At 39.1% G+C, this 27,752-nt stretch overlaps 1 protein-coding gene across 4 annotated transcripts in view; it reads left to right on the top strand.

The window, feature by feature from the left end:
• Positions 1 to 27,752, top strand: part of PRDM5 (PR/SET domain 5) — a 58,296-nt gene that overhangs the window by 16,815 nt on the left and 13,729 nt on the right. For 2 of the 4 annotated variants that reach the window (XM_059843703.1, XM_059843705.1), the window contains exons 5-15: positions 364 to 538; positions 637 to 729; positions 1,004 to 1,125; positions 2,874 to 2,953; positions 6,259 to 6,343; positions 7,614 to 7,771; positions 11,093 to 11,179; positions 12,630 to 12,723; positions 13,762 to 13,922; positions 15,363 to 15,456; positions 26,734 to 26,819. In XM_059843703.1, coding sequence (XP_059699686.1) covers positions 364 to 538; positions 637 to 729; positions 1,004 to 1,125; positions 2,874 to 2,953; positions 6,259 to 6,343; positions 7,614 to 7,771; positions 11,093 to 11,179; positions 12,630 to 12,723; positions 13,762 to 13,922; positions 15,363 to 15,456; positions 26,734 to 26,819 — 1,235 coding nt within the window. Of the gene's footprint in view, positions 1 to 363; positions 539 to 636; positions 730 to 1,003; positions 1,126 to 2,873; positions 2,954 to 6,258; positions 6,344 to 7,613; positions 7,772 to 11,087; positions 11,180 to 12,629; positions 12,724 to 13,761; positions 13,923 to 15,362; positions 15,457 to 26,733; positions 26,820 to 27,752 lie in introns of all 4 variants that reach the window. The other 2 variants (XM_059843706.1, XM_059843704.1) reach the window with 2 other exon arrangements.

Genomic DNA, 27,752 nt, shown 5'->3' with positions numbered 1-27,752 from the left:
CCAATCCTAAAGTGTGTAGGGAAAGGAAGGTGAGCTGAACTGTCTGGGGAATTCTCAGCATCTTTATCAAAGATGAAGATGAATTCACAGATGACCAATTGCATTGAGGTTCTGATTGAGTTGAATGACTGATTTGGGCCAACAGTCTAAGTCACACCCATCTTAACACTTTCCATCCGTTTTCAGTAATGCTGATGGTAATCCACTTGGGATAGGCTGTCTGTAATCCCTTCAGTGACACTGTTTTCTGTGAGTTTCCTGCCACCCTTTTGCACAATCTGTTTCTGGCAGAGAGTCTCTCTTAATGTAACCAAAAAACCTGGGACCTACTCCTTTACATTGGTTTTGCTTCCAATCATGCAGATCCCCTGACCTGTAAACAGGACCATGCATGCCCAAACTGTGAATCCAGTTTTGCCAGCCAGGAGATCCTAGCTGAGCATCTGCAGACTTTGCACCAAAAACCCAGTGAGGAAAAGGAATTTAAGTGCCGAAATTGTGGAAAGAAATTCCCTGTTAAACAAGCTCTACAAAGACAGTGAGTAGAAACAGGAGTGTTTTTCAGGGATCATTTAAATGTGTGAGTTGTAGAATGTTGGCCTTACTTTTTTTTTTTCCCCTTTTTTTGTCTCTTAGTGTCCTTCAGTGCACAGAGAATATCAGCCCAGGAGACTCCTCAAGAAGTTTCCAGTGCTCTGTTTGCAATACTGCCTTCAGCTCGGAATCGAGGTTTTGTGTCCGAGTTACAGGACTGCTGTCATGTCCTTGCTGGCCTCCCTTTGCATGTTAGCTTTCCAAAAGCTTGGTAGTGTTTGGGAATCCTAACAGGGCAAGGACTCAAATGCTTTCATTCCTCTCTGCTGTAAGTAATGCATGAGGTGGCCTTGGAACTCTGCAGTGCAGCATGTGTTCAGCTCTCAGTACTTGCTACAGCTCTGGTTTCTGGAGACACTGCCTGATGTGGGTTTTTTTTTTTTTTTCCTCTCTTTGTTATCCCATCTAGTTATGAGCAGCACAAGGAAGCATGCAGAGGGGATGCCAGGTTCATATGCAAGGCAGATAGCTGTGGGAAGAGGTTCAAGAGCAAGGATGCCCTGAAAAAACACAAAGAAAATGTTCACAGTGGTAAGAAAGAGTTTAATGTTCCTTCAGAAAAAATCCCCTCTGACATATTCCTAGCCTTAAATTTGCAAATCAGAGTAAACATTGTCTTTGATTTCTTTTTTAATGGATTCATTTGTATCAAATAGAAAATTAAGAAGTAACTTAATTGCAAGAGTTACTGTTCCTCCTCCCCCCCAGGAGAAATTACTGTAGGCCACATGAATCATTAGTCTCCTGCAGAAAATGTAATAGGAATTTGGAGAAGTTTAAACTAGGAAAAGAGTAGATGAAGCAAAATGTTTGAGGAGTGAGGAAAATCAACCACTGGCATAGACTATTACAGGAAATGGTGAGTTCTGATTTTTGGCATTTTCAGGACACAATAGGATGTCTTTTCTTTGCCTAATCAAATGATTAAGCTTGACGAGGGTTGCATAAAATCCTGTAGCTTCTGTTGTGCAGGAAGCCAGACCAGACCATCCACTGGTCCTCTTAGGCCCTAGTGTATTCTTATCTGTGTGCTGTGAGTAGTTTTCACTCAAACATCACTCTCTTCTCATGGAAGGGCAAAACACTGCTCTCAGGTCCACAGCACAGATCCCAGTTCTGGCATTTTGCACTCTGTCTGCATGTTCCCTCTCTGTGTCAAAGGAATACCATTGCGTGTGGGGACAACAGAATTCCAGAGCGCACAGAAAACAGTCTTCAGTTGATGGTGACAGCACTGAGATGCTTTTTAAGATTTTCAGTCTCTTTCTGCTGCCAAACACTTGCAGTGTAGAGAAACCTTTTTGTAATATCCTTACAAAAATTATCTCCTTTTTTTGGTATGAGAAATAATTTTTTTTATCTATGAACACCGTTATGTTTAAGCTTAGTTTTTGTCAGTTATGTAGTGGTATATCAATGCCCCATTGAAGGACTAAGTGTATTCCAGTGTTATGTGTCTATTTGTGTATGTAAATACTTGTTCTAAGTTTTATAAGTTTTTACTTTTATGTTTCTGCTATTCAGTGTAGTATGGATGTCTGGTAGCTGGTGTTTTACCTAAGCTAGGAACTATCTTGCATGGGTATCACAAATTATAAACAAAGAATTAGGTTTATGGTGGCTTGGTGGGGTACTAAAAAGAATCTCTAAAGGTAAGTAATAGATAACTCAGTTAAGTAATCTGTGACTTTTTAAAGCAGCTTTGAAAAGGGAAGGAAAATGTCTGGTAGCTGACCTATAGCTTGTTTTGTAATTTGCATTTTAGAAAAGATTTGAATTCATGATCTGGTGCTAATATGATTGCCCTGTTTCATTCAGCTAAAGACCATTAATGATATTTTATATAGTAGGATGCTTAATGCTTTCTAAATAAACAAAAATGGGAAATGGTTTTGACTTAATTTTGATATCTTTTTTGTCACTGCTGCACTAACTCCTGTATTGATTTCTGGATGAAATGAACTGTTCAGTTGCCCAGTGAGCTGTTCTCAGTTGTGAACTGTGCTCTTCATGTGGGATTGGTGATGTATGATAACATCTATTTGAAAGGTTTTTTTCTTTATTGTTCTGGTTTTCTTAATTTACATTCCACCAATGCCTGGTTTGTTGGACACCCACAGAGAACTCCTGATAGGGAGCACTTTGAAGATGGGGTACAAATGTAAAAATCTTATGTCAGTCAAATGACCTGTGAAATGTCACGGGCTCAGTGGAAATATTTAGGTTCTTTCTTAGCACTTCCTCTTTAAGATGTTGGTGGTATTTTGTTTCTGTTTCAGGAAATTCTAGGAAGAAGCTGATGTGTTCAGTGTGCAATAAGAAATGTTCCTCAGCAGCAAATCTCCAGGAGCATCGAAAGGTCAGTGAGATGAAGGCTGACTCACAGCAGGCACTGACTTCCCTGAGATGTGAGGCTGTGCTGCTCGCGTCACGTGAAAGCTGCTGTAATGCAAACCTTTGGGTGATCTCTTTCGTGCTTACAAAGCCAGCCTGGTTTAGTGTGGGTATTTACTTTTGTAGTCACACTTGCTCAAGCCAAATACCTCCCTAAAGTTTTCATGCATCTCTTACCAAATGCTAATATGCTACTCCAGCATTAAATCACAGTTGCCTGTTGTTCTTCAGTGTTTTAAAGTGTGTTATGTCACCATGGCATACATACAGACCATAAAGTAGGTTCATGAGCCTTCAGTTTTTTTACAAAACACAGTAATTTTCTTACTGCTTTTTGAAATACCACTTAGGGGAGTTACTTCTATTGTAGTTATGCAGTAGTAAAAGAAATTCTTCCTCAACCCCAAATTTGAATGTCTTTTTTTTAATGCACATAATCTTTTATAACCAGAACAGGAGGGGTTAACAGCTGGAAAAGCATCTATTGGAAATAAGGGTGTTCATGTAGAAATACAGATGGACCATGAATATGAGATTCTGAATCCATTATACCCAGAGGAAGTCCCTGCAAGATTAATTTGATAAATCACTAAAACCCAGGAGAATCTGTTTTTGCAAAAAGCTGCATTGTACTGTTTATCAGATTAACTGTAAGTCTTTAATAATACCCTGGTTATAACCTGAATCCATTGAGGATATAAATGATATCAATTAAAATATGTTGTTGCAAAGGAAATGGTGGGGCCCCTCCTTTTAAATTTGTTTTTCTCCTTGCTTGTGTTAGTATGCCCTGCACTTCTAGTCTAATAGGGCTATATTTTGTTATGGTGGTGTTCCTTGCCACAAGTTATTGCAAGTTTTACACATTGGCACAGGTCTTGCACATCAGGCCTTTAAAATGCAAAATGTTCTGGTTAGAGTGTCTATTTTCTTAAATGTTTGTTCTGTTTCAGTAGTTGTAATTCTGGGCAGACGTTGTGACACACAAGTTTCTCAAATATGATTGATGTTATCAGCTGAGCACTTACCTTAAGAATCACCATGAAGATTTTGCGCATAAAACTTACTTTGCTCTTCTTGATTGGCTTTTCTTTTAAAACATCCAGAAAATGGCTATTCCAGACTTACACACCTATATCAGATAGTGAAGGAGACTGCATATAGTAGTACTCACCCTGTTTGTTTGCTTGAATTAATTTCCTTGTGTAGGAAGTGGGACAGGACCATCAGCATTGGCAAAAACATTTGCACAGGCAATAAGACCAGTATGAAAATAATAGGTAAAACCAGGAGAAAAAGACAGATTTTTTCCCCCCCCCCACCCATTTCAATGTAAAGAAGTAAAAGTGGAGAATAAAAAGGTAAAATATAACAGAAAACAAGCCCAAACAACAGAAAAAATCTCACAAGAACAGAGAAAGGAGGTAAAGAGGGCAGCTGTAAGGGATTGATACATGTTTACTTTCTGAAGACATGGTCATTCGCATCTGTAGCTTTCACGTCAAATTTAAACTCAGTTTTAGCTTCATGTGTCTTATGCACTGCTTGTGCCTTAACTGTCTAACTGTATTCTGATACTGAGTTCTGATGTTTGAGTAAAATGCAAAGTTCAGTCACTCAACAGTGATAATAATGAGGAGGAAAGTGAGGGGACTGTTCATCTTACTGAAGCAGATTCCTGCTAAATGATTCCTTTCAATATAAGGATCTCATGTTTTGGATTTGAATTATTCACAGGAAGTCATATTTCAAGGGGAGTAGGTACGTGTGAGTAGCACAGGCTGCCAGGCCTTTCCACTGATGCTCCCCTCTAATGGAAAGGGGAGAAACATTCAAACAAATCTCAGGGTTGCTGGTTTCTTTTCCCAGTCAGAGTTGATAATGCTGCACTTGCAGTGTTTGTAGGTGGGCTGGGGGAGTCTCTCTCTTCCTGGCTGTGCAGCTGTGGACTGAGCTTCTGACTTTTAATGTAAGCACATGTGTTCATGGTAAAGCAGCTCATTCTTCGTTTAAGAAAGAAGATTAAGGACACCTTGGAGTGTGGGGCAGTCAGGCTTTTTTGGATTTGGAATTGCAGGTTTTGTGTGTTACTGGTAAGACTGGTTTGTGCTGGTGCCTTTCTGGATTTCTCAGCAGATTTCTTACATGGACCTGTACAGTTCCATTCAGCTGTACTGCTGTCTGCCAAGGGACCAGCCAAGGTAGATCCTGTAGGCACACAGTTTGTGGTTGTTGGGAATGTATCCCTAATGGGCTACAGCTGTGCAGGACAGGTGACCAGCATTGAAGGTAATGAGCCGTGGAGTGCCCAGGTGCACTGACCAATCACCCAAGGCAACAGAGAGCACACAGGTGCAGTGCATCAGCGTGAGGGGTATAAAAGGTTGTACTGAAGATCAATAAAGTGCTTGAAGCCTTCTTCGGCATCAGTTGGACCTGCACCATCAAGATCCTACTTTGGTCAGAGTTTGAGAGTGTGTATGAAGAGTCCTTGAGTCTCTCAATTTTTTAAACTTTGTAGAGTTGGACTTCCTGCAAAATTGGTGTGAGTAGAGTCACACTTAAAAATCTTCTTTGCTTTCCAACCCCTGACCCCGTTTTTTTTTTACCTGCCAGTTCCAAGCATCTCTTTTGGTTTAATTTCTGACCTTTTTGTTTAACACTGAACAGTGTTTTATTCTACTGGGCAGTCGTTATTTTTTATTTGCCAGTCAACTGCCTTCTGTTTTTCCAGCATTTAGTCCTAAATGCTGTAATGTGCTGTGATGTTGGAAAAACTCTTTTTGTAGTTTGAGACAATGCTGCCCCTCCACTGTCTGGCATATAAAAGCTTTTAAGAGAAACAGTCAAGCAAGGCTGTGATAGTACCTGTTTTTTAAAATTCTGACAGAAGCTATGAAGTGGTTTCTGTGTTATTTTTACATGTGTCTTGACCAGAAGAAAATGTCCTTACAACTTAGTCTCCATTGGATTTTTTAATGCTTTCCTAATAATGATATTTTAAATGGATCTGGTAGATAGAAACACAGGTTATACAAACTTGCAGTATAGTGGTAATGACGACTTTTTGTTCCCAGTTATGAATTTTTACTTTTTGGGAGATGATGTTTGTCAGTAAGGGACAAGCAAGGGTGAAATCACAGAATATTTTGGAGTGTTAGTATAGTTACTGGCTAATAGTTTGCACCATTCAGTTGAAGAATTTATATCTGTGTAAAAGGTATGGTCTTGTTTTAGACACACATTTAATTATCATAAAACATTTTGCAGGTCCATGAGATCTTTGAGTGTCAAGAATGTGACAAGAAATTCATTTCGGCAAACCAGCTGAAGCGCCATATGATAACTCATTCAGGTAATGTAGAGAAATGCACAGAGCCCTGTGTGTGTGGATATGTATCTCATGTATGTGGAGTTTTACCTGGATTAGCTTCTTATGGAAGGCTTAATGAAATCTGTTATCTAAGTTGGGCAAGCCAATCTCAGGTTCCAAGGAAACTGTCTAAGGCAGCCTTTCCAAGGCTTCCAAAATTCCAAGTGACCTGGTGTAGTCTTCTTCCTACTGCTGCTTTGTCTCAGGCTGTTTTGTCCTGCTAGCTAGGCTAGATGAGGTCAGTGAGCTGGAGTGGGGCAAAAGGTTGCTGCATGGCTTAGAGAGGAGGTGAAAAGCCAGTGCTTGAGGTTTTCTGCTGAGGAGAAGAGGCTGGGAGCTGAGTGTGCTGTCAGTGATCTATGCTACACGCTGTGTTTTCCTGTTTATCTGTGTATGTGTTAGTGGGCTCATAGCTTCTGGTCAGAGGAGAGCAGCTCATGGGCTGCCCTATCCACAGAACGCCCCCAAAGGTTCCCTTGTGCCATCATGAGTCCACTGTGAGCAGGGAGTGTCCCATTTTTGTGTTTGGCAGTGTGGCACGAGGTGGCTCTGCCAGGATATCTGGTCACTGCAAATCCAGCATTTTCTGTGTCCCTCACCAGTGATTAGAAACATCAAGCAACACAATGGAAACACAAACATTGTTCTGTCAAATGCATTAGCATTTAAACAAATGCACATTTTTACAGCTGCACAGGCTTAGAGTTGAACTGTTTTCTTGGTATCAGTCCACAGCAAAAGCTCATTTCTCTTGACATAATCTGTATCTCAGAGGCTCCTAGCTTTCTTTTGACACTTTTGGATGAGCATTAGTGCAGTTAAGTTGCAGTCACCAGTTGAAGCATAAAGGCTTTTTGCGTAGGAACTTTTGGGTTTGGAAGCTAATATGTATATTGTTAATTAAGTTTTAAAACATTTAAACTGTCATGGCCTCTTTCACATTTGTAATCTGGAAACACAGTTTTCCTCTTTGAAGTCATTCTCTTTTGATTTAAGCTAATTAATCAGAGTTCAGTTTTAGCAATGAGTATTGCAAAGAATGTGCCAATTTCTTGAGATACACCATGGCTCATCTTTTGTGAAGTGACTTAACTGTCTAACATAAAGGGCATTAGGTGTCTTTCTAATTGGTTTAATCTTAATTGGGTTGACTTAATTGCAAAAATCTCTCTGAGGAGATGACTGTCTCTGCCTTTCATCTTCTCCCCCTGTATAAACAGGAGATTAAATGTCCCCCACTCATTTTCTGCAGAAAAACGCCCCTACACCTGCGAGGTTTGCAATAAGTCCTTCAAACGACTTGATCAAGTGACTGCACACAAAATAATACACAGTGAAGATAAACCTTATAAATGCAAGCTTTGTGGAAAGGGATTTGCCCACAGAAATGTTTACAAGAATCACAAGAAGGTAAAGCACTCTGCTGTTGTTGTTTACAGGTCTGCCAGCCTCAGATTTGCAGATTTTTTTTTTTTCTTTTAAGTGGTTCATCGTTAAGCTCTGCCATGCTTATAAACATGGGATTAAAGTATTGGAGAATGTAGTTTTAGTGTTCCTAATTATATCCAAAATTTCAAAAGGCTGAACCAATTCTAGTAAACAAAAGAGTTAAATAAGGAGAAGTAAAGCACGGTTGCTTGGTTAAAAGCATCAAATCCCATTTTGACTTTTTTGTTTTGTTTTTATTTTTTGCTTTGTTTTGGTTGTGGTTTTTTGTTTTTGGGGTTTTTTTAAGTGCTAGGTTACCAAGTTATTGTCACTGATTTAAAGATGTCCTCAAATACTTTTTTTTAGAGTGTATTTGAATAAAACTATGTGTAGTCCTCTTGCAGTCATTGTTGGACTTAGCAGCAGATGCTTTCAAACTGCACTAAATTTGAACTTGGTGCAGTGTTCAAATATTTAAACAATACCAGAAGAAACGTTACCTGAAAAATAGACTCACAAAGGGATGTTCTGCTTGTGTTGAAGTTCAAATCTGCTTGGCCTAATTTCTGTAATGCTTGTCATTAGTTTAACCTGGGCTTACATTTCTAATGGCAAGGCTCTATCCAGGACGGCTGTTTCAGAATTACAAGACTGTAAAAAAAAAAAAAGAGGAAAAAAAAAAAAAAGGGAAACCCCCCCATCCCTGATATAGCCATACCTCCAAGCCTTTCGCAGTGTGGCTCAGGTTATATTCCATCTGGGAATTTGGCACAGGATCTTTGCACCATCTCTTGCACTTGCAGCCATAAATCATGTAAGAGCAATAGTAATGCCTCTCACAGGATGAAATGGTGATGACTGTCTAAAACAAGAAAGCATGCAGCAGCCTGCTGAAGGACATGATTATCTCCCATTCATTATATTTTATGGTCTAGACTTAAAGGAAATTGGACAGAACCTTGCAGATTGGATGTATTCTAAGAAAAATGTATAAAATATTACCTAGAAAGATAGCTCTGTATTTTAAATGAATACTTTTTACATGTTTCCCGATGTTAGCTAGCCATTGATGAGTGGTAGGGAGTTTGGGTTGATAATGGACTTCAGGATTAAGTATGAAGGAGTAAACACTTTGACCCAATTCTGTATTTAAAGCAGGAGTACATCAGCATAAACAAGGATTAAGAGGTTCCACTTAATGGAAAAAATATTAAAATTTAGACAGCTTTAGTGGGTACCAAATTTTGATGGAATTCCTTAAAGCATTTTGGAATGCTGGTTTCCTGAACCTGTTTGCACCTAGTACTGGCTGTAAATCAACTCTGCTCTATATTGAGAGAAACTTGCTGTGACTGTTCACCCATCTACATGTAGGTCTCTAAATTCACTTGCTGAGTGAGGAGGTGAACAGGAGAGACAGGAGACTGACATAGATGGCCTGAATTGCTTTTTTAGACACACTTCTCTCCATTGAGGAAACAAGAGGAGAGGTAGCGGGCAGCAGAGGGGAGGCTGGATGTGTGTGCACAAAAGCCAGTTGTACCATACAACTCAAGGATGTGGCGGTTTGGAAGGCTAAAATAGTTTAGAGTGCCATGATTTTGGTAAGGCTATGCCTAGGGGGAGAGGACAGTGGTTCTCTTTCTTGTTCACAGGAATGCTGATCCAGGAACAGTGTAAATGTAAAACTTTATTGTGTATTATACTTCTATGCATTTCTTCCGCTTATGTTTCTAATGATTTTTAGATATGTGTTTCTTGTAAGATGTCTTCCTAGGTTTATTTTCTTTTGGAGGAGGAGAATTGAATTCTAAATAATTTCAGGGTCCTTTTCTGAGTTTCAGGGTTAGGTTACTGGGCTAGTAGCAGGGAGCATAGATACCTGTGGTAGGAATGATGGGTATAGGAGTAAAAACCGCTTAAATCAACAGCATTTAATAGAAAACATACCTTTAAATTTGACAGCAACATGCTTAAAAAACCTTTGGATTTTGCAGCAGGCTTGCATCCTTTTTATATGTAAGTGAATTCTTGATTCGTGTTTTAGATAGAGACTTGTTGCTTTTGTTTCTGTAGTTCCTCTGTGTGTGTGTATGGGGGGGGTTAACTTGATTTCATGTTGGAAGTCTCAGAATAAAAATGGCTCCCACAACATGTGTTTTTAAACGTCTTTCAGATGTGGATGTCTGTTGGGTCGTTTCAAAAGTGCAGAAGGAGATCAGTTTCTCATTTCAGAGGATTTCACTGGGAGATACAGTGGAGTTGCCAAGAGCCTATCTGCTCTGTTCAATGGAGCACTGGGATGTGAACCTTAACTTAGCACTTGTTATGCTCTTAGAGCTGTGCATGTGAGGTAGGAGCTGTGGTACCTCTGTGATATGCTGCTCCTGCAAACAGATGCTGCACTGCTCTGAGTAGGTGCATGTGCAAGCTGCCTTTGCCACTGCCTTGGAGGTGTCCAGGCTGGAAAGTGTTCTGGGGTATGGAACCAGCTCAGATGTCCTCTGTGAAAGCTCAGGCTGTGACTTGAATGATCTTAAATGATGTGACTTAAATACAGTTCCATTTCTGTGACAAGGCAAGAGAGCAGTATCTGAAATGAGGAGGCAAAAAGGGATTGTGCTGCAGATGAAAGTAGTCACCTTTCAAGCAGGTTAGACATCATTGGATGAGGATGCATGTTCTGAGCCATGTAATGCAGATTACCTCCATACAGGAGATGTTTTTTGCTCCATCTGCTCCTTTGTTGCTATGTACAGAGGATGAGTTCAGAGAACAAAATATGAGGACATGACAGTCGGCAGAAATAGGTCATCAGACGCAGGATTTTGAAGGGTTTATGGCTAATCCAGGGTTGTTTGGTCCTTGGGAGCATAATGATTTGAAACAACTGTATTCCATCAGTTTATCTGTTGGGAGTAAGTAGCCTTGGGCTGGGCTTAAGCCTCCACAGATGCTGTGGTAGGAAAGGCTGCCATGAAATGCTGCATAAGAGCCCATCCTCAGTTGCTGGGATGATCTGTGTGCCCTTGCACGTGGGTATGCCTAGGTAGGTGATTTTCTTGGTAGGGAAGTTAAGACGTGCAGATCAATCTGTGTATTTTGATCAGAAGGTGAGGAGAGTATAAAGGAGATGCTAAGGAGGAGTTCTGTACAAATCACTGTGCTCTTCAGAACTGTCACTCACGTGATGAGTGTTCCAAACCAGGGCATTTTTTAAAAAGCAGCATGACTTTTGCGCTCGTGAAAGGTGCCAGATTGACAGCTCTGGAGACTGAACCCTTCTATTTATCCACAGAACAGGTACAGCACAGGCAGCAGCACTGCGAGCTTCCCCACAGTGTCTCGTCCATGTGTCCCAAGCCTGTTCTGGAGGAACCCCCTGTTGAGGTGAGAAGGCAGTTCAGTCTCTTCATGTCCTGTCAATCCTTGGCCTCACTGCCAGGCGGGCTGAGCAGGGTGTCAGCTAATGCCAGCTGTGGTGGGAACCTGCTGGAGAGTCTGGGCTGGAACATGCAGCAGATTCAAGAAACATGAGATATATTCCACACCTGTGACGGGTCTTGGAGCAGCCTTTTTGCTTTCAGTGACTTAGGCTGAGGTCAAGGAATTGATTTTGAGCCCAAGCCTCCCTGTATCGTTGCAGGACATTCAGGTTTTCGTGCTTTGTGTGAGAGGACATTGGTGTTAAAATCAAACTGGGTTCAAGGCCATCAGCCAGCCTCTCAAAAATTTTGCTGTCCCCCCAGAGCCCCCTTTTTCCCCCCAGTTGAAGGGGTAGAATAACAGTTGCATGGATTCTGGATAGCAGAAAGAGATTGTATAAATATGTACTATGCTAATATTTGCCCCTAGTCTACCAGGTTAACTCATTTACCTAATTTCCTGCATATTATAAAACACTTACTGTCCATCCCCTTTTCCTCTGGGCACTTCAGCTTGTAATAAGGTCCTTGTGAGCTAATAAAGTATTTGGATGCTGATGCTTTAAAAACCTGCTTTCCTTTGCAAAAAATAGTAGGAAATTGGGTAGATAGTAAATTAATCAGAACAACTTATTATCTACAGTGGGACAGCTGTTAAAAACACTAGGAAACAGGGAAAGTGCTTTGGAATTTATAAAAGTGAAATAAAGCTGGATGTTTCCCAAGATTTTCTTTTCTTCAGAAAAGAAATTTCCTTCATCAACTCTGTGGTCTAGGAGATTCATCCAAGCTTAGCCTTTTATTTATTCATAGCTTTGAGGCTGTTTTTCAGCTACAATGAATTTTTCTACAGCCAACAAAAATCTCGGTACTGTTGCTTCCATGGCTTTGATTTTTTTTTTTTTCTGGTGTTTCTTGTTTTTTGGTATTTTTTTAAATAAAAGAAGCTGTATCTATATATAAAAGTAGTCTCATGATTTGAGGAATTTTCTTTGCCAAATTTTAGTTGTCATCTTGAAAATCAGATTGGTTTTCCCTTAAAACTTTAATGAAAACAAAGAGGTTTGTGTGCGATCAACTTCAAAGGATATATTCATATTAATAAATAGTCCAGACCAGTGTTAGTGCAGCTGAGCTTGTAGTTTTTTTCCTCTGGTTATTCTGTGTTTTTGTTTCTGTTTATGTGCACACCTCATGTGACACTTGTGAGGACCGGGATGGCACAGTTACTGAGTAGCTGCTGTGCTGGCTTTCAGGATCCTGAATAAAGGCAGAATGATTATTTTAATTCCTCATCCCCTGGTGCTTGCAATTGTGATATCCCCTCCTGAGTCCCATCTAGAAAATGAACTGTGGTTACTGCAATGATGGATTTCCACGAGCCTTTCCTCTGACACGTTGTCTTTCATCCACAGACCCATTCTGAAGAGAGACCGTTCCAGTGTGAGGAATGCAAAGCCCTGTTCCGAACCCCCTTCTCTCTACAAAGACATCTGTTAATCCATAACAGTAAGGGCAAAGTCAGAGGAAAAACAGCTTTCTCCTTTCTCATATGTGACTGGCAAAAACAAACATGTGGCATCTTGCTGCAATATACGACTTGCTGTGTTAAATTGGTGTTAAGATTCAACTCTGTACCCAGGGAGTTAAAAAATTCAGAGCCAAATTCATACCTTGCTTTCAGATGCACTTAAATGCAACTCAAAATATGCTGCAGAAAATCTAGCAATTATTTGAGGTCTGATGGCAAGAAATATACTTCTGCATTAAGTGTGATAGTGTTACCTCCATTTTAAGACGGGACAAATGGAAAAAGAGATAAGTTGGTGACTTGCTCAGCTTTGTAGGTAATCCAGTTTAGAGCCTGAGGCTGAGATTGTCTCTCCTGTGCCAGCCCAGGCTCATGTTTGCTGCCTCTGGCACAGAGCTGGAGCCACTCAGAGAAATACGGTGGCCATTTTTGTTCATGAGTAGCTTTTCTTGGCATTCTGTCCTTTTTTTTTAGTTGACTGTGTTACGATTCATTTTGGTGGAAGTTTCTCCATCTTTAATACTTGCAGAGCCCTAGACTATCATTCAACCCTTTCAAAATCAACAGTTTAGATTTTAGGAAATGCTCATGATCTAAAATCCTTGTAGCTTGGAAGACAGTACTTTGTTTGGGGGAATATTCACACTGGCATAACTAAGAAAACCACAAATCTTTCCTTTTTTAATCCTGCATAACAGTGTTTCTGTTAGACAAATTATTGGATTGGCAAGTTCAGTTTGTTCTTTTTTGACTGTCTTTCAAGGCTTCTGCAATTTTTTAAAGCGTTTGATGTGATAAATCTTTTTCCCAGCATTAAATATTGAAAATTATGGAGGAAAATGTTTAAACATGTTAAGTAATGTGTATTCTAATGAACAAGCTTTTGCAGAATATCCAAAATATGTAGTTCATGGTGTGCGGAATTGTAGGTTTTCCTGAAGGTTTCTCTAAAAACGTGCTGTGTCTTTATTTTAAGAGGGTGGTAGTTGAGGAAGATCTGTTTTTCTCTTTGTTAGGTGAGAGGACCTTCAAGTGTGATCACTGTGATGCTACTTTCAAAAGAAAGGACACTTTAAATGTTCATATTCAAGTTGTACATGATGGACATAAAAAGTACAAGTGTGACCTGTGTGACAAAGCTTTTGTGACACCCTCAGTCCTGAAGAGCCATAAGAAAGTGAGTAGAATCAACTGATCATTTCTTGTGTGTCCTTAAGGTTGTCATTCAGTGGAGAATCGCCAAAGCTGCTTCTGCCTTTCTGGCTTTTCAGTAGATTGTCCTTGCCCTTAAATGCTGATTGCAGTAGTGGGGTTATTGGTACCCATCTGAATCTACAGCTGGTGCTCCTGTATAAATTCAGTGTGAGTGCTCCAGCATCGTGTGTGTGGCAGGATGGGCCCGGCTGCACCGCTCCTTTCTGCCAAACTCTGCCATGGGGTTGGGGTAAACTTTAGGAGGATGCTTGCTTACTAGTTTGGCCTGAGGTAAGGTTGATGTTACAGGGAAGAAATGCAAAGAAAATAATTGAATCAAGAAAAAGCAGCCAAGAACAGTTAGTTAAGGTGTTGCCACCTTATTCAGATTGTGAGAATTTGTTTAAAAACGTCATGTATGTATTGCTTGCCATTTAGTATGTGCTTCATACATATGTGTAAAATCAGAATTGCTTTTGCTGTGTGCTCCTGTCACGCCAGGACTGGCTGTGTTGTAGTTTTACTGTATTGTTTCCAGAAGTCCTTTTGGTATTTGGGTGTTTGGAATGAATTGCTGTCTGTCTGGTATATCCCAATATTGCTGGTAGAGATACAAATGATCTCCAAATAACTGTATCCTAATCAAGAGGAGTTTAGCATTCATGTCTTTAATGTCAGGAAATGAAAGCAGTGAAAGACCATCCAGTATTGAAATGAGATCTCGTTTACTCTAGCTTCAGCTGCAGCATAAAATGTACTATGTGAGAGAGGTTTTTTATGATGTAATGAAGAATTTTGTGTCATTATGGTGTCTTTTCATCAACATAAGGATTCATTTCCCTATCTGAAGAGGGTCATGTGCTAGCTGGAAACCAAAATAGTCAGCTGCTCATATAGTTGAATGTATTATCTTTCCTATCTCATTTAAATTAACACTTCTAAATGAAGTCATCAGAAATTCTCCACTGAAAGAACAGGCACAGTTATAAAGAAAAGTAATTCAATAGACCGATAGATCTTCAGTTCAGAGTTGTGTGTTTGAAAGTGCAATGTGAAGAATGACGGTGACCTTGTGTGTAATTGATTTCAGGGTGATCTTGCCGTTGACCACACAGGTTGGATGGGAGAGTTTGTAATATGTTTTTTTTCTATTTTGAAATAATTCTTATATCAGTGAGGCCCTCCAGCCTTAAAAGCTTGATTTCAAAAGACAAACTCAGTGATTCAGTGCTGCTGATAGTTACAATGTTCTTTAAGTGATCAATTCTTTAACACCTAGAGCTAATTAGAATCTTTGCCTGGTGTGACAGTAAAATGCATAATAGAGGTGATAGCAGTCAGTGTCATTACAATTAAATATTCCATATTTCACTTTTTTATTTAATGCTGAACAGTCATTCTTGTCTTTCACCTCCCCATGTAGACTCACACAGGAGAAAAAGAGAAGATTTGCCCGTATTGTGGACAGAAGTTTGCAAGCAATGGAACACTGAGAGTTCATATTCGAAGCCATACAGGTATTTATTATGATGAACAGAGAAGATTTTCTAAATCTGTAACAAGATATCTCTATGTTCACAATTTATCTATCTACAGACAGGCGAATTTACAGGTAGGCTTAACACAACAGCATCTTTGTCAGACATTTTACCTGCTTAATGTGACAAAACTGTTGTCAGGTTTCATTTTGCAAGTTTACACTTTGATTCAAATAAATGGCATCAGGCAGCTGAAAGAGGTTTCTTTGTGATAATTTGTTTACAACATAAAATGGTGTAGATTTGCCTTTGGCATGACATTTTCATACCTCTGCGTAACCAAGTTTGACTTGCAGGGAGATGGCTTTAATTTCTGTGTGCTGCTGATGTTACCCCTCAGTTTGCATGGAGCAGAAAGCTGCAGTTTTTCAAGCTCATTGTGCAGATGGCTCTTGGGGAAACGCTCTGGAGATGTCCAAGTAGAAATGCTTTTCACAAGTGTGCCTCTACCTGTTAGATTTCAGCTCTCTCAAGCAGGCTTTCCTAAATTTAGGAGTTGGGCTAACGTGAGTTTTGTGAAACCGCACACCAGGGACCTCTAACCCTGAGTATAGAGCCCTGCAAAATTTGTAACCTCTGCTATAGGAGGCTGTGACATTTTGAACTTACTTGAAGCAGAAAGGCACAGAAAATTTCTAGTGCCTTTGTAAATTAAGTGCAGGGGGAGAAACTGCCTTGCCAAGAGATGATACAGGTTGGAATTACAGCAATATGGACTGTGGAAACAATTTATGACTGAATAATAGTGCAGGAGGGAAACTTTCAAGGCCTCTTTTTTTTACACCTAAGAAGCTAGAAGCAGTCATTGTACAGTTACTAATTCAGGAAAAATGCCTTGCTAAATTCATTTATAATGACCTGAGAAATAAACTCAGATTTGTTCCTCTTCCAGTCTTGCTGCTAGTCCCGTGTCAATTACATTTTTGGTGCTTTGCATCCTTTACTTTGAGAATTAACCAAAATAGATGTTTATGGTTATTTTTGTCACTCTGTTACGATTCCTGACCAGTTTTTGATTATCTTGATGAATGATGAGGGGGGAGGTTGCTTCTAAATGATGACTTTAGGTTTAAAAAGAATATTTTTATTACATGGCAAAATGCCTGATGTAGGGTTGAGTGAGAAAATTCTCACTCATGCCATGATTGGATTTTTGTTGCAATTCCGGAGAGATGGTTTTGTTTGGGGTTGCACCTGAAGGCTTCAGCCATGTTGTTCTTGGTCATAACACAAGCACGCTGATCACGAGAGGAAATTGTTGTCCAATGTTCAGTGAGCCTGAGGGAACATGGCTTTCTGAGGAATACCTTGCATCATTCCCAAAAATGTAAGGGGAGATGCTGAAGGAAATCCAGGTCATCTGCAAACAGGTTAAAAAAAAAAGTTGAGCACTTAAGTTCCCTACAATGTGAAAAGCCTTGACAATTTTTCAGGGAATTTCTGAGTAGTAAGAAGTTTTCAGTTCATCAAATAGAGGAGCCACAAACTTACTTTATTTGGGGATGAATGTTTGGTTTCTAAATGTTGCAGTGATTGGTATTGGTATCGTTAAATCTGTTGAATTTGAATTAATCATTTCAAAATGATGCCATCCTTTTTTTCTTCTGTCACACTTCAAAGTATCGCTTCTCATTCTAAGCTAGAAGTGAAACAAGCAGCGACTGTTTTCAGGAGATGATTCATCCTTTTGAATAAGCCTAGAGCTTTTGGTGCGACTAAGCAGTCCACCATAAATGTAAATATTGCAAAGACCTCTTGTCTTAGTGATTACAGGTGATGAGGTTTGAGGTCTGTGTCCAGACATTTGTATTATCCCATTTTCTTTCTGTGGTCAGCTAGACCTTGTTTTATTGTCTGCTTTGTGTGTGAGGTTTTGTTCAGTATTTATGAAACAAATTCAAGTAGAGGTTGTTTTAAAGGGAGTTGTACATCACTTTTTCTGCTCCTTATGTCTATGAAGTTATTCTTTACAAAAGCTGAGGTTCTAGGGTACCTCTCTGGTTCTGCTTTGGAATGGTATTTTTGATACGCTTAATAATCCATGTACACAAAGAGAAGCTCAGTGGGGTTTTGCTTTTTATTTAATATGCAGCATGTGCTCTTAAATGTTGTTCCACCCAGACATGCGTGCTTCCCGTATAAGCAATTTTCTTCCCTCTTCTGTGTTAGAATAAGACTCTGTAAATGAGCCTAAACAGCACTTGGCCTTTTGCAGCAACTGAGCTGGTTTGGGGTGAGTGAACATGTCTGCATGTGCATGTACAGAGGGAAGGGGGTGATATTTGCCTCTGAACCTGGAGTGTTGCTCTGTAATTCATCATCTGGGTTTCAGCCTTGGCATGACACAGACAGCGCTCTGCAGATCAGCTGAAACACTAGAGCACATTCTCCCTCTCCTGCATCCTGTTGGTTTATGACTTCTTAGGGTCACAGGGAGCTGGGGTTAATTCAGCAAAAGAATCCTTTGACTGTGATATAAATTCCTTGGCTTGTTCATAAATTGTAAAAGAAATCCTATGGTCTGCTCCATGGGCTGGAAACCCGGGGGCTGGGAGGTTAATTGCTTCCCTGAAGTTTTAAGCAACTTTCAGTATTAGCAGTTTCTGGCTGCAGTTTGTGCAGCTTCTCAGTTGCCTTGTGCATATCTGTTTAAAGGTGTTAATTGCTGTGGGGTGTGTGTGTGTGGATTTGTGTGCGCCTGTGGGATCTGGGTATAAACACACACACATTTTATCTGTCTGCTGTTTATACTGTTGCTTTCCTAATTTTGTCCTAATCCCTTCCATCTTGGGATGTAGCACATCGAGCTGTGTAGCAGTGAAAGTTGTTCTGAAGTGGTTTATATTTGCAGGTAACTTTCTTTTGGAGTTAGGAGAATTAAGGGACTTAACTGTAATTCTGTCCTTTCTTTCCCTACTGATACTTAAAGACTGATGAGGAGCAACTGATGACCATAAATGTCTTCCAGAAAATGATGTGCAAGTATAGGTTAAAATATAACCTTATTTTGCTTTTACCATCACAGTTAGTCCAAGTCCTGATGGTAAGCCAGTAAGATAACTTACATCTGTTCTAAATGTTCTCTGAATAGATGAGTTTTTCAATTGTATGTCATTTCAAAGCCATGACTTATTGTGTCTTTCTTACATGTTACATGCTCTGCTAGGTGCAAAAAGGAGGTTTGTTTTGTAAGCATGACTTGAGAAGGTTCTTTGAAAGTTGACTTCCATGTGGATGAGTAAAAGATAATACTGAGAGATTACATTAAAACAGCAAAAAGCATTTGGACCACAGACTTCTTTATCCTTTGTGCTAACACAATATTTTTCAATTTATGTAAGAAGAGATTGTTTGATAAGCTTTCAAAGGTATCTAACTTGAGTTGCTGATTCCCTTCTTGAAGTGCCTCCTGCACTGAGAGCCTGATGTTGTGCACCTAATTTTGTCATTGTAGTCCCATGTCTACAACTTAACTAAGCTTTTGAGCATATTTACAATCCTACTTAGTTCCAACTAGATAAATCTAGAAGTTCAAATTTTGCACTTCTAAGACAAAATTCCTGGGCAAGTAAAATATTAGTAGTGGAATTGTAGTAATAAAGATCTTTGGTTTTTAACAGTAGTTCAGTCATCTCTGAACACAGAAGACTTCAAAGTATTTGAAGGAAGTGATGAGTTCAAATATAGGATAAATTTTATTTATTATGGTGTAAAATGTATCACCAAAGGTTTAATAGCTAAACAAGCAACTGTTTTGTTCATGTACATAATAATGTACAGCAAGGATCCTCATTCCTGCAGATCTTCTGCTAAATTACCTTACAGTTAATTTAGATTTTTTTACATAGGAAAAAAGATAAAAGGCGAGCTTGAAGGAACTTCCTCTCATATGCCAATGAAGTATGTGAAAGAATGTATCTGTATCTAGTCAGTGAACAGCTTGCAAATGTCTACAGATAGGTTCTTTCTATTAATAACTTATAAATGATCCCTCTTTTATCTACCCAGTTTTAAAAGGAGCCTGCAGAAGGCCTCAGAGGTAAGGATTCTGCGTTTCTAAACCTTTCAGTTTATACATCATTGTCTTGCTCATCTCCAGACAACAGCTAAATCTTTAAAAATACCTGTTAAGTTTCATGCAACTGTCAGCTTCTTGTTGTCTGTACCCATGAATGAGGAAATGTTCTTTGGAGGGTAGATTATTTGAATGAGACATCTTTAGATCAAATGAGTTACTGATGGGCTAATACTGTTCTTTAAAAGACTTATGTTGACCATTGGGTTCACTGAAGTAATACATGTTACATTTTCCATTCATAGAGAAATCAGATTGTTTAATTCCACTGATAGCTGCAAAGAATGGAACTGGTTTGTTCTTTAAAGTTGTCTCTGTTTTTTATTTATTACTTAAGATTACTTAAAATCTTGATAGCACTGTAGAACTGATGAGAGGCTGTAAGTAAGTAATAACTGTAGTTCATGCTTTACTGCATGGATTCAGATAGTCTTCTTATTTTCTAGGGTTTTTTACTAGTCTTGGTGATTCATTTAGTGGCAAATAGCCACTATCTCAATTATATCATGATAATTTTGATGGACCACATAGGGCAAACATTTTATTGGTTTTAACTAGAAATAATCTGAATTCTTTGAATAAACCCTAAACTTTGCAGGAAACAAACCACCTCAGCTGTGAAAATGCCACTTCTATAGCTCAAAAATTAAAGCATGACTCAATATTTGGAGAAAGATAAGTAATAGAAAAAAAAATATTTCAAGCCTTCTGGTTTTCCCTTACTTTGATAGAACAGGATTTGAGGTTTTTTCTTATTAAATATGTGACTGTTTTTCGTGGATGGGAAATGCACGTAGTTGATTTACGAGAAACCAATTGTAGTTCTCCCTGGTGCCTGGAAAATGAGTGTTGGAGTTTGGTTAGAAAGCATTCACAAATACACAAACTTAGAGTTATTCATCATCAGTGAGGAAACAAACCACCTGAAAAAACAGAGGCATTTAATCTCTTGTCTTCAGAGTCTGCCAGATTTGAATGTTGGTTAAAATGAAGTAAGCAATGTCTCTAATTGCCCCATACCCAAGGAGTGTTTCTCAGAGCACAGGACTGTTCTCAGAGCAGTCAGACCTATCCCTTTCCTTATCTGGCCCACGATGAGTATAAAATTACCTGTGCTTTTGGTGTTTCTGGGTCTTGTCTCAGCTGATGTCCTCAAGTATTTTATCTTTCAGATCACAAAGTTACTTAGCTCTTGGCATGAGAGAGCTGTTCCTGTGTGGGGACTTCTGTACCTTCTCAAGTGCTAAATTTTGAGTGTTTAGTGGCTAAAAATGAGGCAGGCCAGAATTTTGCACGGGCCAGATCACTTTTTATTGTCTAGTCTGGATTCAGACTACTCCAGATGTCATAAGGAAATCAGCTCACTGTTGCAGTTGGCCAAGCTTCTTGATTACTCTTCCGTTCTTTTCCCTCCCTGGAATCCCTGGTCAAAATGACAGAAATGCCTGAGAGATGCAGGGTATTGAATGCTTTTGAAGATGCTCCTCAGGATATAGAAAATTGCTACCTCTAAACGAGAGGAAGTTCATTATTTTAAAGAGGTGTTGGTTTTCTCACAGGACTGCAACACCAAAATGGTGACATGTACTGAATATTTTCTTGACTTGTGAATTTTTAATCTTTCCTCAGTGAATGGTTTCCTGGCGTTTTCTAATTGAAGTTCTGTTGGAATCACTGGGTTCACTGAATTCCTGTTTAATTTAATTTTGATTCCTAATGAAGTCCCCTTCCATGTGGGAGAAATTCAGATTTGTTTATTTTAGGTTTATTTGTGTTTGTGTGTACATATTTGCATAGTGCATTAACTGAATAATGTTCAGTTAAGGACACAGAGTTTTTAATTGAATGGGAACAGTGTTTAAGGGCAAGAGCAGCTGAGGATAAATGTGTGAAGCTGTCAGGTGCCCTCTCTGAGCAGTGTTCTAAAGCAGATGTCACAGATTATAATTTTGTTACATCCGTTAACCTTTTGCCCATCCTTACTTGCTGTTGAATGCTGTCATCACCCCAGATTATCTCTGAGGCCCCTTGAAATTCCCATTCTGATCTGCCCTGTGGATCATCTGGTAAGGGGTGTTAAATGTGTGATCCAGATGGCCTCCAAATTCCTCCCCAGGTGAACTCTGTTCATTTCACTGCAGTTGGGCAATGGTAGAGGCTCCCTTCTAACCCTCTCCCCTACCCCAGGCTTGAGTTAGGACTTTAAATAGGATTATTGTTTGCTATAACTGTTCTGAAAGCTGATATTTTGAAATAATGCACATATATATATTTACACAGAAAAACATAACAATTTTTTATTTAGGAAACATTCTTCTAATCCCCAAAAAAATAGTAGTTCACCATCTGAAAGGGAGCCTATCTAGAATATAGGAAATGGTCTGTGGAACAGTCTGAGGGACTACATTGCTGTAATTATATTTATTCATTTTTATAAAGAAAAGAGAGGAATTCCTTGAGGCTGCATATGCTGCGCATGGTCTGATGTTCAGTGCAGTTTTTTGTAGGTGTTGTTCTGATGTTCATGAGTGCTGACCAAAATCATTGATGTTGAATACCCCAACAGAGCAGAGATGTAATAAAAAGTGTATGAAAAACCCCACCTTGATAATTTTGCTGCATAATTCAAATTCTTGATTCCTTAACTGAGCAATTGAGTTCCAGTAAAGACAGCAAGCCAGGGAATCCTGCTTGAAGGCTAACATGAATACCTGAGCATTGTATTTGTGTGTTTTTGTGTCTAAGCAAGCTGCAGGGGAGCAGGGACAGTAAACAGGAATGCAAATTTCACAGATGAAATAGAATTAATGCCTGGGTATGGTTTGAAAGAGCAGTGGGACTGTTTCTTTGGTTTGCTGGCCTCTTCAGATTAGGACTATTTCCCAGATGGATGTTTCCTTTTTCATTTTTTTCATTGGATGGGAGTGCATTTCTCACCTGTAAAGTGCATACTTGCTTAATCTTATTTAAGGTCATTGTTCTGAAGTAATCACTAATAATGGTGGTTCTAATCAGGTTTCCACCTAACTTGAGAAACAGCTTTATTTTTGTGGCTCAGCTGACTACAGGGAATGCAAAATACAGTGTGAAAATAGCAATGCATATGACCAGTTTGATTAACTGTCTCAAAGTCCTTATTAAATGTCTAGCTGTAGCCACTGAAATCTTGAAATCTTCAAAAACTAATGTACATATGGATTTGCTTCTTAATTGTTTTGTATCCAAGTTTGTGAGATCTGTGTGCTAAACTCAGTGTAAATCCTGCCTTAGAGTACCTGTGATTGCAGATATCTCATGGGAAGCTGTCCTGAGTCCAAATGGGAGAATCTGGTATTTAACTTCTTAAGCTACATTAAAGTCCACTAGGTATTGTGATCTCAAGCTAGAGATGGAGGGGAGGAAAAAAGATGTCCATTCTGTCATGACGTGGTTTCAGATCAAAATCCCATATGTTTTTCAATCATGGAATTGTTTTTCATAATCCTTGTATTAAGGTTAAATTTATTTTTATTATGTTAAAAGCTCTGATATTTTGTTCATACAAAATCTGGAAGTAGAATGTCTAGACTTTGAATTATGATAAATCCACTGCAATTTATCCCAGGATTATTTATTTGGGGTTATTTGTACAGAAGTGCCATTAATGTGTTGAGCAGTTTGTTCTGGAACAGCAGGGACATGACAGTCAGCTGTAACTCAGGGGTGAACTTACACATTTCTTATATTTGACTTGCTTCACTGTTCTGTTATTTTAATGAAAGCAGTAGTTTTGTTTAGAAAACAGATTTTAAAAACACCCAAACCTAAAAATACTTCTGTGTTTTATACATATAACTATGTATAAAAATGTGTTTATATAAAAATGCGGAGTGCAAATGTCATAGCTGTTAGTTGGCATTGACTTTACCTAGAGTGCACCCCCTCTTGTTCTGGTGTTACCACAAATTGACACCATCTCATAAATGTTCTTCTAGCAGCAAATCCAAGAAGAAATTGTAATTTATCTAGGGGAAATCTCTTTCTTTCACTTTGATTCCTAGTGACTCCTTCTTGTGAAGACAAAAGAAATAGAAGTTCGTGACTTGCCAGGTATTTGATTTACTTTTCTTAGTAACTTTTGCTCCTAAACTCCTTGTTAGAGATCCATTCATTTTCTGATCAGAGGAGTTTTGCATCTGGAAATCTCCACAATTTTTTCTCCACAGCCCGAAGTTTATTACTGCAATGTTTCTAATGGGGTTTTGGTAGTCCTTGTCTGGCTGTAGGTGGATGTGAAAGCCCTGATGGATAATGTCACTTTCCCATCAGCTTGTATCACTTGGCCCTTGCTCTCTAGTTTGTCTCAGTGACAATTCTAAACTTTGTGCAAGCACAAGCTCCTCTCCTTTGTGGACACGGGCAGTAGTTTTCTATGAAATGTTGTGCTTCAGCTAGCCTTCACATGTGGGAGGAATATTTCTAGCATTCATTCTTTCAAATCTGTCTTTTCCTTTGTTGCCATCTTATTCCATCTGCTGATAACAGGATAAGAGGAAGTTAAACTGTTCCAGTTTATCTTACAGGACTTAGGTTGGGACAGAGTGTGTAAGACTTCTCTTGGGGAACACCTGCTTCCCAATAGTCTCCTTGAATGTGGAATCATTCTGATGAGAAACTGACTGGTAGCATGAATAACGTTTGCCTAGGCTGGCTCAGAAGCAAGGAAGGAAGTTGTTTTTTACCAGAGATAGAGAAGGTAATATGTAGAGTTGTAATAATCTTGCCACATCTGCTGTCAACAAGATCAGATATTTAATGTAAGTTAGTTAGCTGGGCTCCTGAGACAGTAAATAGCAAAAAAGATGCATTGTCAGAGGGCAGTTTATTCAGTTCTGAGACAGACAGCAGAGGCCCTTTCCAGAGAGCAGTTAGTAAGAAATTAAACTAAGAAACTTGCTTGTACAGATGTATTTTAAGTGGTCTGTTCTTAATTTTGTAAAATCCTACAAAATTGAGGTAGCAGAAAAGTTGTAAGTTTAAAAGAAGTTTATCAGGTAGATGCTTGTGTAAGCACCAGGCTGCTTGAATAACTTCTAAGCAAGCAAGCTCCAAAGGTGAAAGAAAATGACAAAAAATAAGAGCGACAGTGAAATTACTTAGGAACATCTTCTAAGTAGGTTTACTGGAAATTTTTTGACACAAGTGCATGAGAAATTGATATAGTTTAGAAAAACAAGATGGTTCCTAGTTTGAGTGTCAGGTCAGAGCTGGCAGTCTGTGTTAGGCAGTAAACTTGATTTTTGGAGCAGTGGAGACTTTTGACAGTGGACAGTTTATAGCAGCAGCTCCAAGCCCGACTTCTTCAGGTGTGACGCGTTGATGTGGAGTCATTGTTGCCCTCTGCTGGCATCTGCTGAAAGCTCCTGAGGCTTTCCTCATCAAGCACCATGGTGTCCGTGGTTGATTTCAGAGGGACACTGGTAATCTGTTTCTGACAAACTCAAGCCCATCCTTTGAAGGCAAAAGTCTTTCTCTTTAAAGAGACATGAGGGTGGGGAAGAGAGGGAGGAGGGTACAACTCCTACCTGTCATCGCTCATCTGCTTACAAACTGCTGAAAGCTTTAAATTCTCCATTCAAAAGCCCCCAGACATAAAAATGTCAGCTGAATTAATTCAATATTTGAGTACTGACAACTGTTGGAGTGTTTGAATTTCAGGGGCATGAATTAAAGGCATTGAGGGTCGGGAGAGAGAGGATCATATATCAAACTGCTCAGTGAAAATACAGCTCTAACACAGAGGTTGTTGTCATCGTCCTATAAAGAACCCCAAAACCCCAATTCACACAGTTGAGCTTGCTGAGAGATGACAGAACACAAGAGAGAAAAATATTTGTGTTTACAAGTGCCTCGCTGGCCAGTCTTGTGCTTCTGTCATTCACAGTTACCTATACAGAAGTAAAAGACAAAAGAACAAAATAATCTGTCTACAAAATAGGGGAGGGTGGCCATCCTCTTTCCTAAATAATCATCTCACCTCAGGTGCCCTTGAATCTCTACACAATGTGTGAAAATGGAGATTTCATGTCCAGCAGTGCCTCTTTGTCAATATTTTTGGGATATCAGAGAAATAGTCTTGTTTGGGTTTTTTTAAACTGTGAAATGGAGTCAATCTTGCTTGCCTATTTTAGAAGATGGAGTGTGAGTGTTAATAAGTGCTTGACATTTGGTCTGTGTTAAATCTATGCGTGCAGAAATATCTTTGTGAGCAGAAAGCTGTGCATTGACTTTTATAAAACAGGCTTTGCTTAACTTGTGACAAACCTTTATTTGAAAAGAAACCTTCAGCACTATGGTTGTGTAGAACAAAATCCATTTTGTTAACAGAAAATTTTCTATCATTTTTTTCTACTGTGTTTTGTAAGGGAAACAGCCTGATCTTTGCTTTTAAAGTGATGTATACAGGAACTGGAGGCAGTGCCCTCAGATTCCAGTGCATTGCCTGAAGAGTTAAAAATTGAAGTACATTTCTTCCAAATGATGGTGCTTAGAAGCTCTTTGCTGTTTGTCTCTGAACAGCTCAGTATCCACATTACACTAATGTGAGTTTGGGAAAATCGATGCCAAATGTCACCGGTGTAATGGAGCATTAAACAAATACCTCTCAGATATGGGATGCTGCAAGGGAGATGCTAACATTGTTCTGCTTCTACTTCTGTCATAAATTGGGACACAGATATTGCAGGAACTTTTGATTAACCAGCTTCTAACACAGATCCAGCATTATAAAAGAGTGGATTTTATATTCCATTGACATTCTGACACCCAGAGGCCTCTAATGATGACCAGATGTGAAATAGAAAAAATATTTGGGAGCACTTAATACCTAACCATAAAAGTGACCATGTGTAAATCACTGTAGAATGTGGTTTGAGCAAGGGCATTAGGTGTTTTCTTTTTTGGTTTTACTTCCCCCAAGGCTGTCTGTGTGTTTTCATATATTGTAGTGCAAAATCAGTCAGCAAAGAGGAATATTTTGATCCAGCACTCTATCCCACTCAGGCAGGATTATTTGTAATTTTTCTAAAGTTTAAATCTGCTCTTTGAAGAGAAAAGCAGTTCAGTTTGACAAAGAGCTGTGCTGCAAGGCCTTCATCCTCTGAGGGCACATTTCTGGGTCCTGATGCTTCTCTTGTTCCCAGGTGAGCGACCTTACCAGTGTCCCTACTGTGACAAAGCTTTCAGCAAGAACGACGGCTTGAAGATGCACATTCGCACCCACACCAGGGTAAGTCCCACACAAGGAGGAGCTTTTATGCTTGCTTGAGGATTGTCTGGGACTCATGTGCTGAAAAGTAATTAATTGCTGTTTGTGTAGAGATTAGGCTCTGCCAACCAAGGTATTTTATGCCTATCAAAATAAGAGGCAAAGATTCAAGTCATTAACTTGCAAATTCTAATTAGAACTCCATTACCTTCTATTTTTTCTGTGTTTGATTTCTTTTATGTTAAAATAATAGCTGTACTAACCTCTTCATTTAACCCATGGTTATTTATAGATATAAATTAATGTTGTTTACTGAGTAAACAGCTCTGTAAAGGCTTCACTGTGACTGAAACTTCAGTATCCAGTGCTTTGATTCTTACTGTGCCTGGAAAGTCCAGTCACTGTGAGCTTTTCTTGAGGCTGTACTTTATTAACTGATGACAATTTTTATATAACTTTATTTAACTGGGAGCTGTTACTACTCATAGAGATCAGTGCAGCCTTGAGGCCAAACCAAGAAAATTCTGCATCTACTGGGAAATAGGAAAGGTGACATTTAAATTAGTAGTCTCCTTATGCAAGTGGACCCACAGAATTGCTTTCCAAATAAGTAAAATTAAAAACTGTTTAAATTTCTGCTGTTCTGTGTGGGTTTTGAGCATATTGACTCTGAGGTCCTAAAGTTGTAGCTTTTGTACCCCAAACTATGCAAGTAATGAGTAGTTTGTGCAATACTTTTGGTAGTTCATTGGGAGCAGGCTGGTCTCATGTTGTTAGTTGTTTCCCTTTTTTTCCAGCTGTTAAATCACTTTAAGAAGTGCTATAAATTCTTTTCTGTTGTTACTGTCCCCTATTAACTCTGTTTGCACCAGGAGAAATTTCATGACCCCTCTAAGTTCTGCATGACTGAGGGGTAAACAAGCTCTGAAACAGTGCCAAATCCAATTTTTTTCC

This window comes from Haemorhous mexicanus, chromosome 4 (genome assembly GCF_027477595.1).
Source record: "Haemorhous mexicanus isolate bHaeMex1 chromosome 4, bHaeMex1.pri, whole genome shotgun sequence".
Classification (NCBI taxonomy): domain Eukaryota; kingdom Metazoa; phylum Chordata; class Aves; order Passeriformes; family Fringillidae; genus Haemorhous; species Haemorhous mexicanus.
This window is presented reverse-complemented; position numbering and strand designations above follow the sequence as displayed.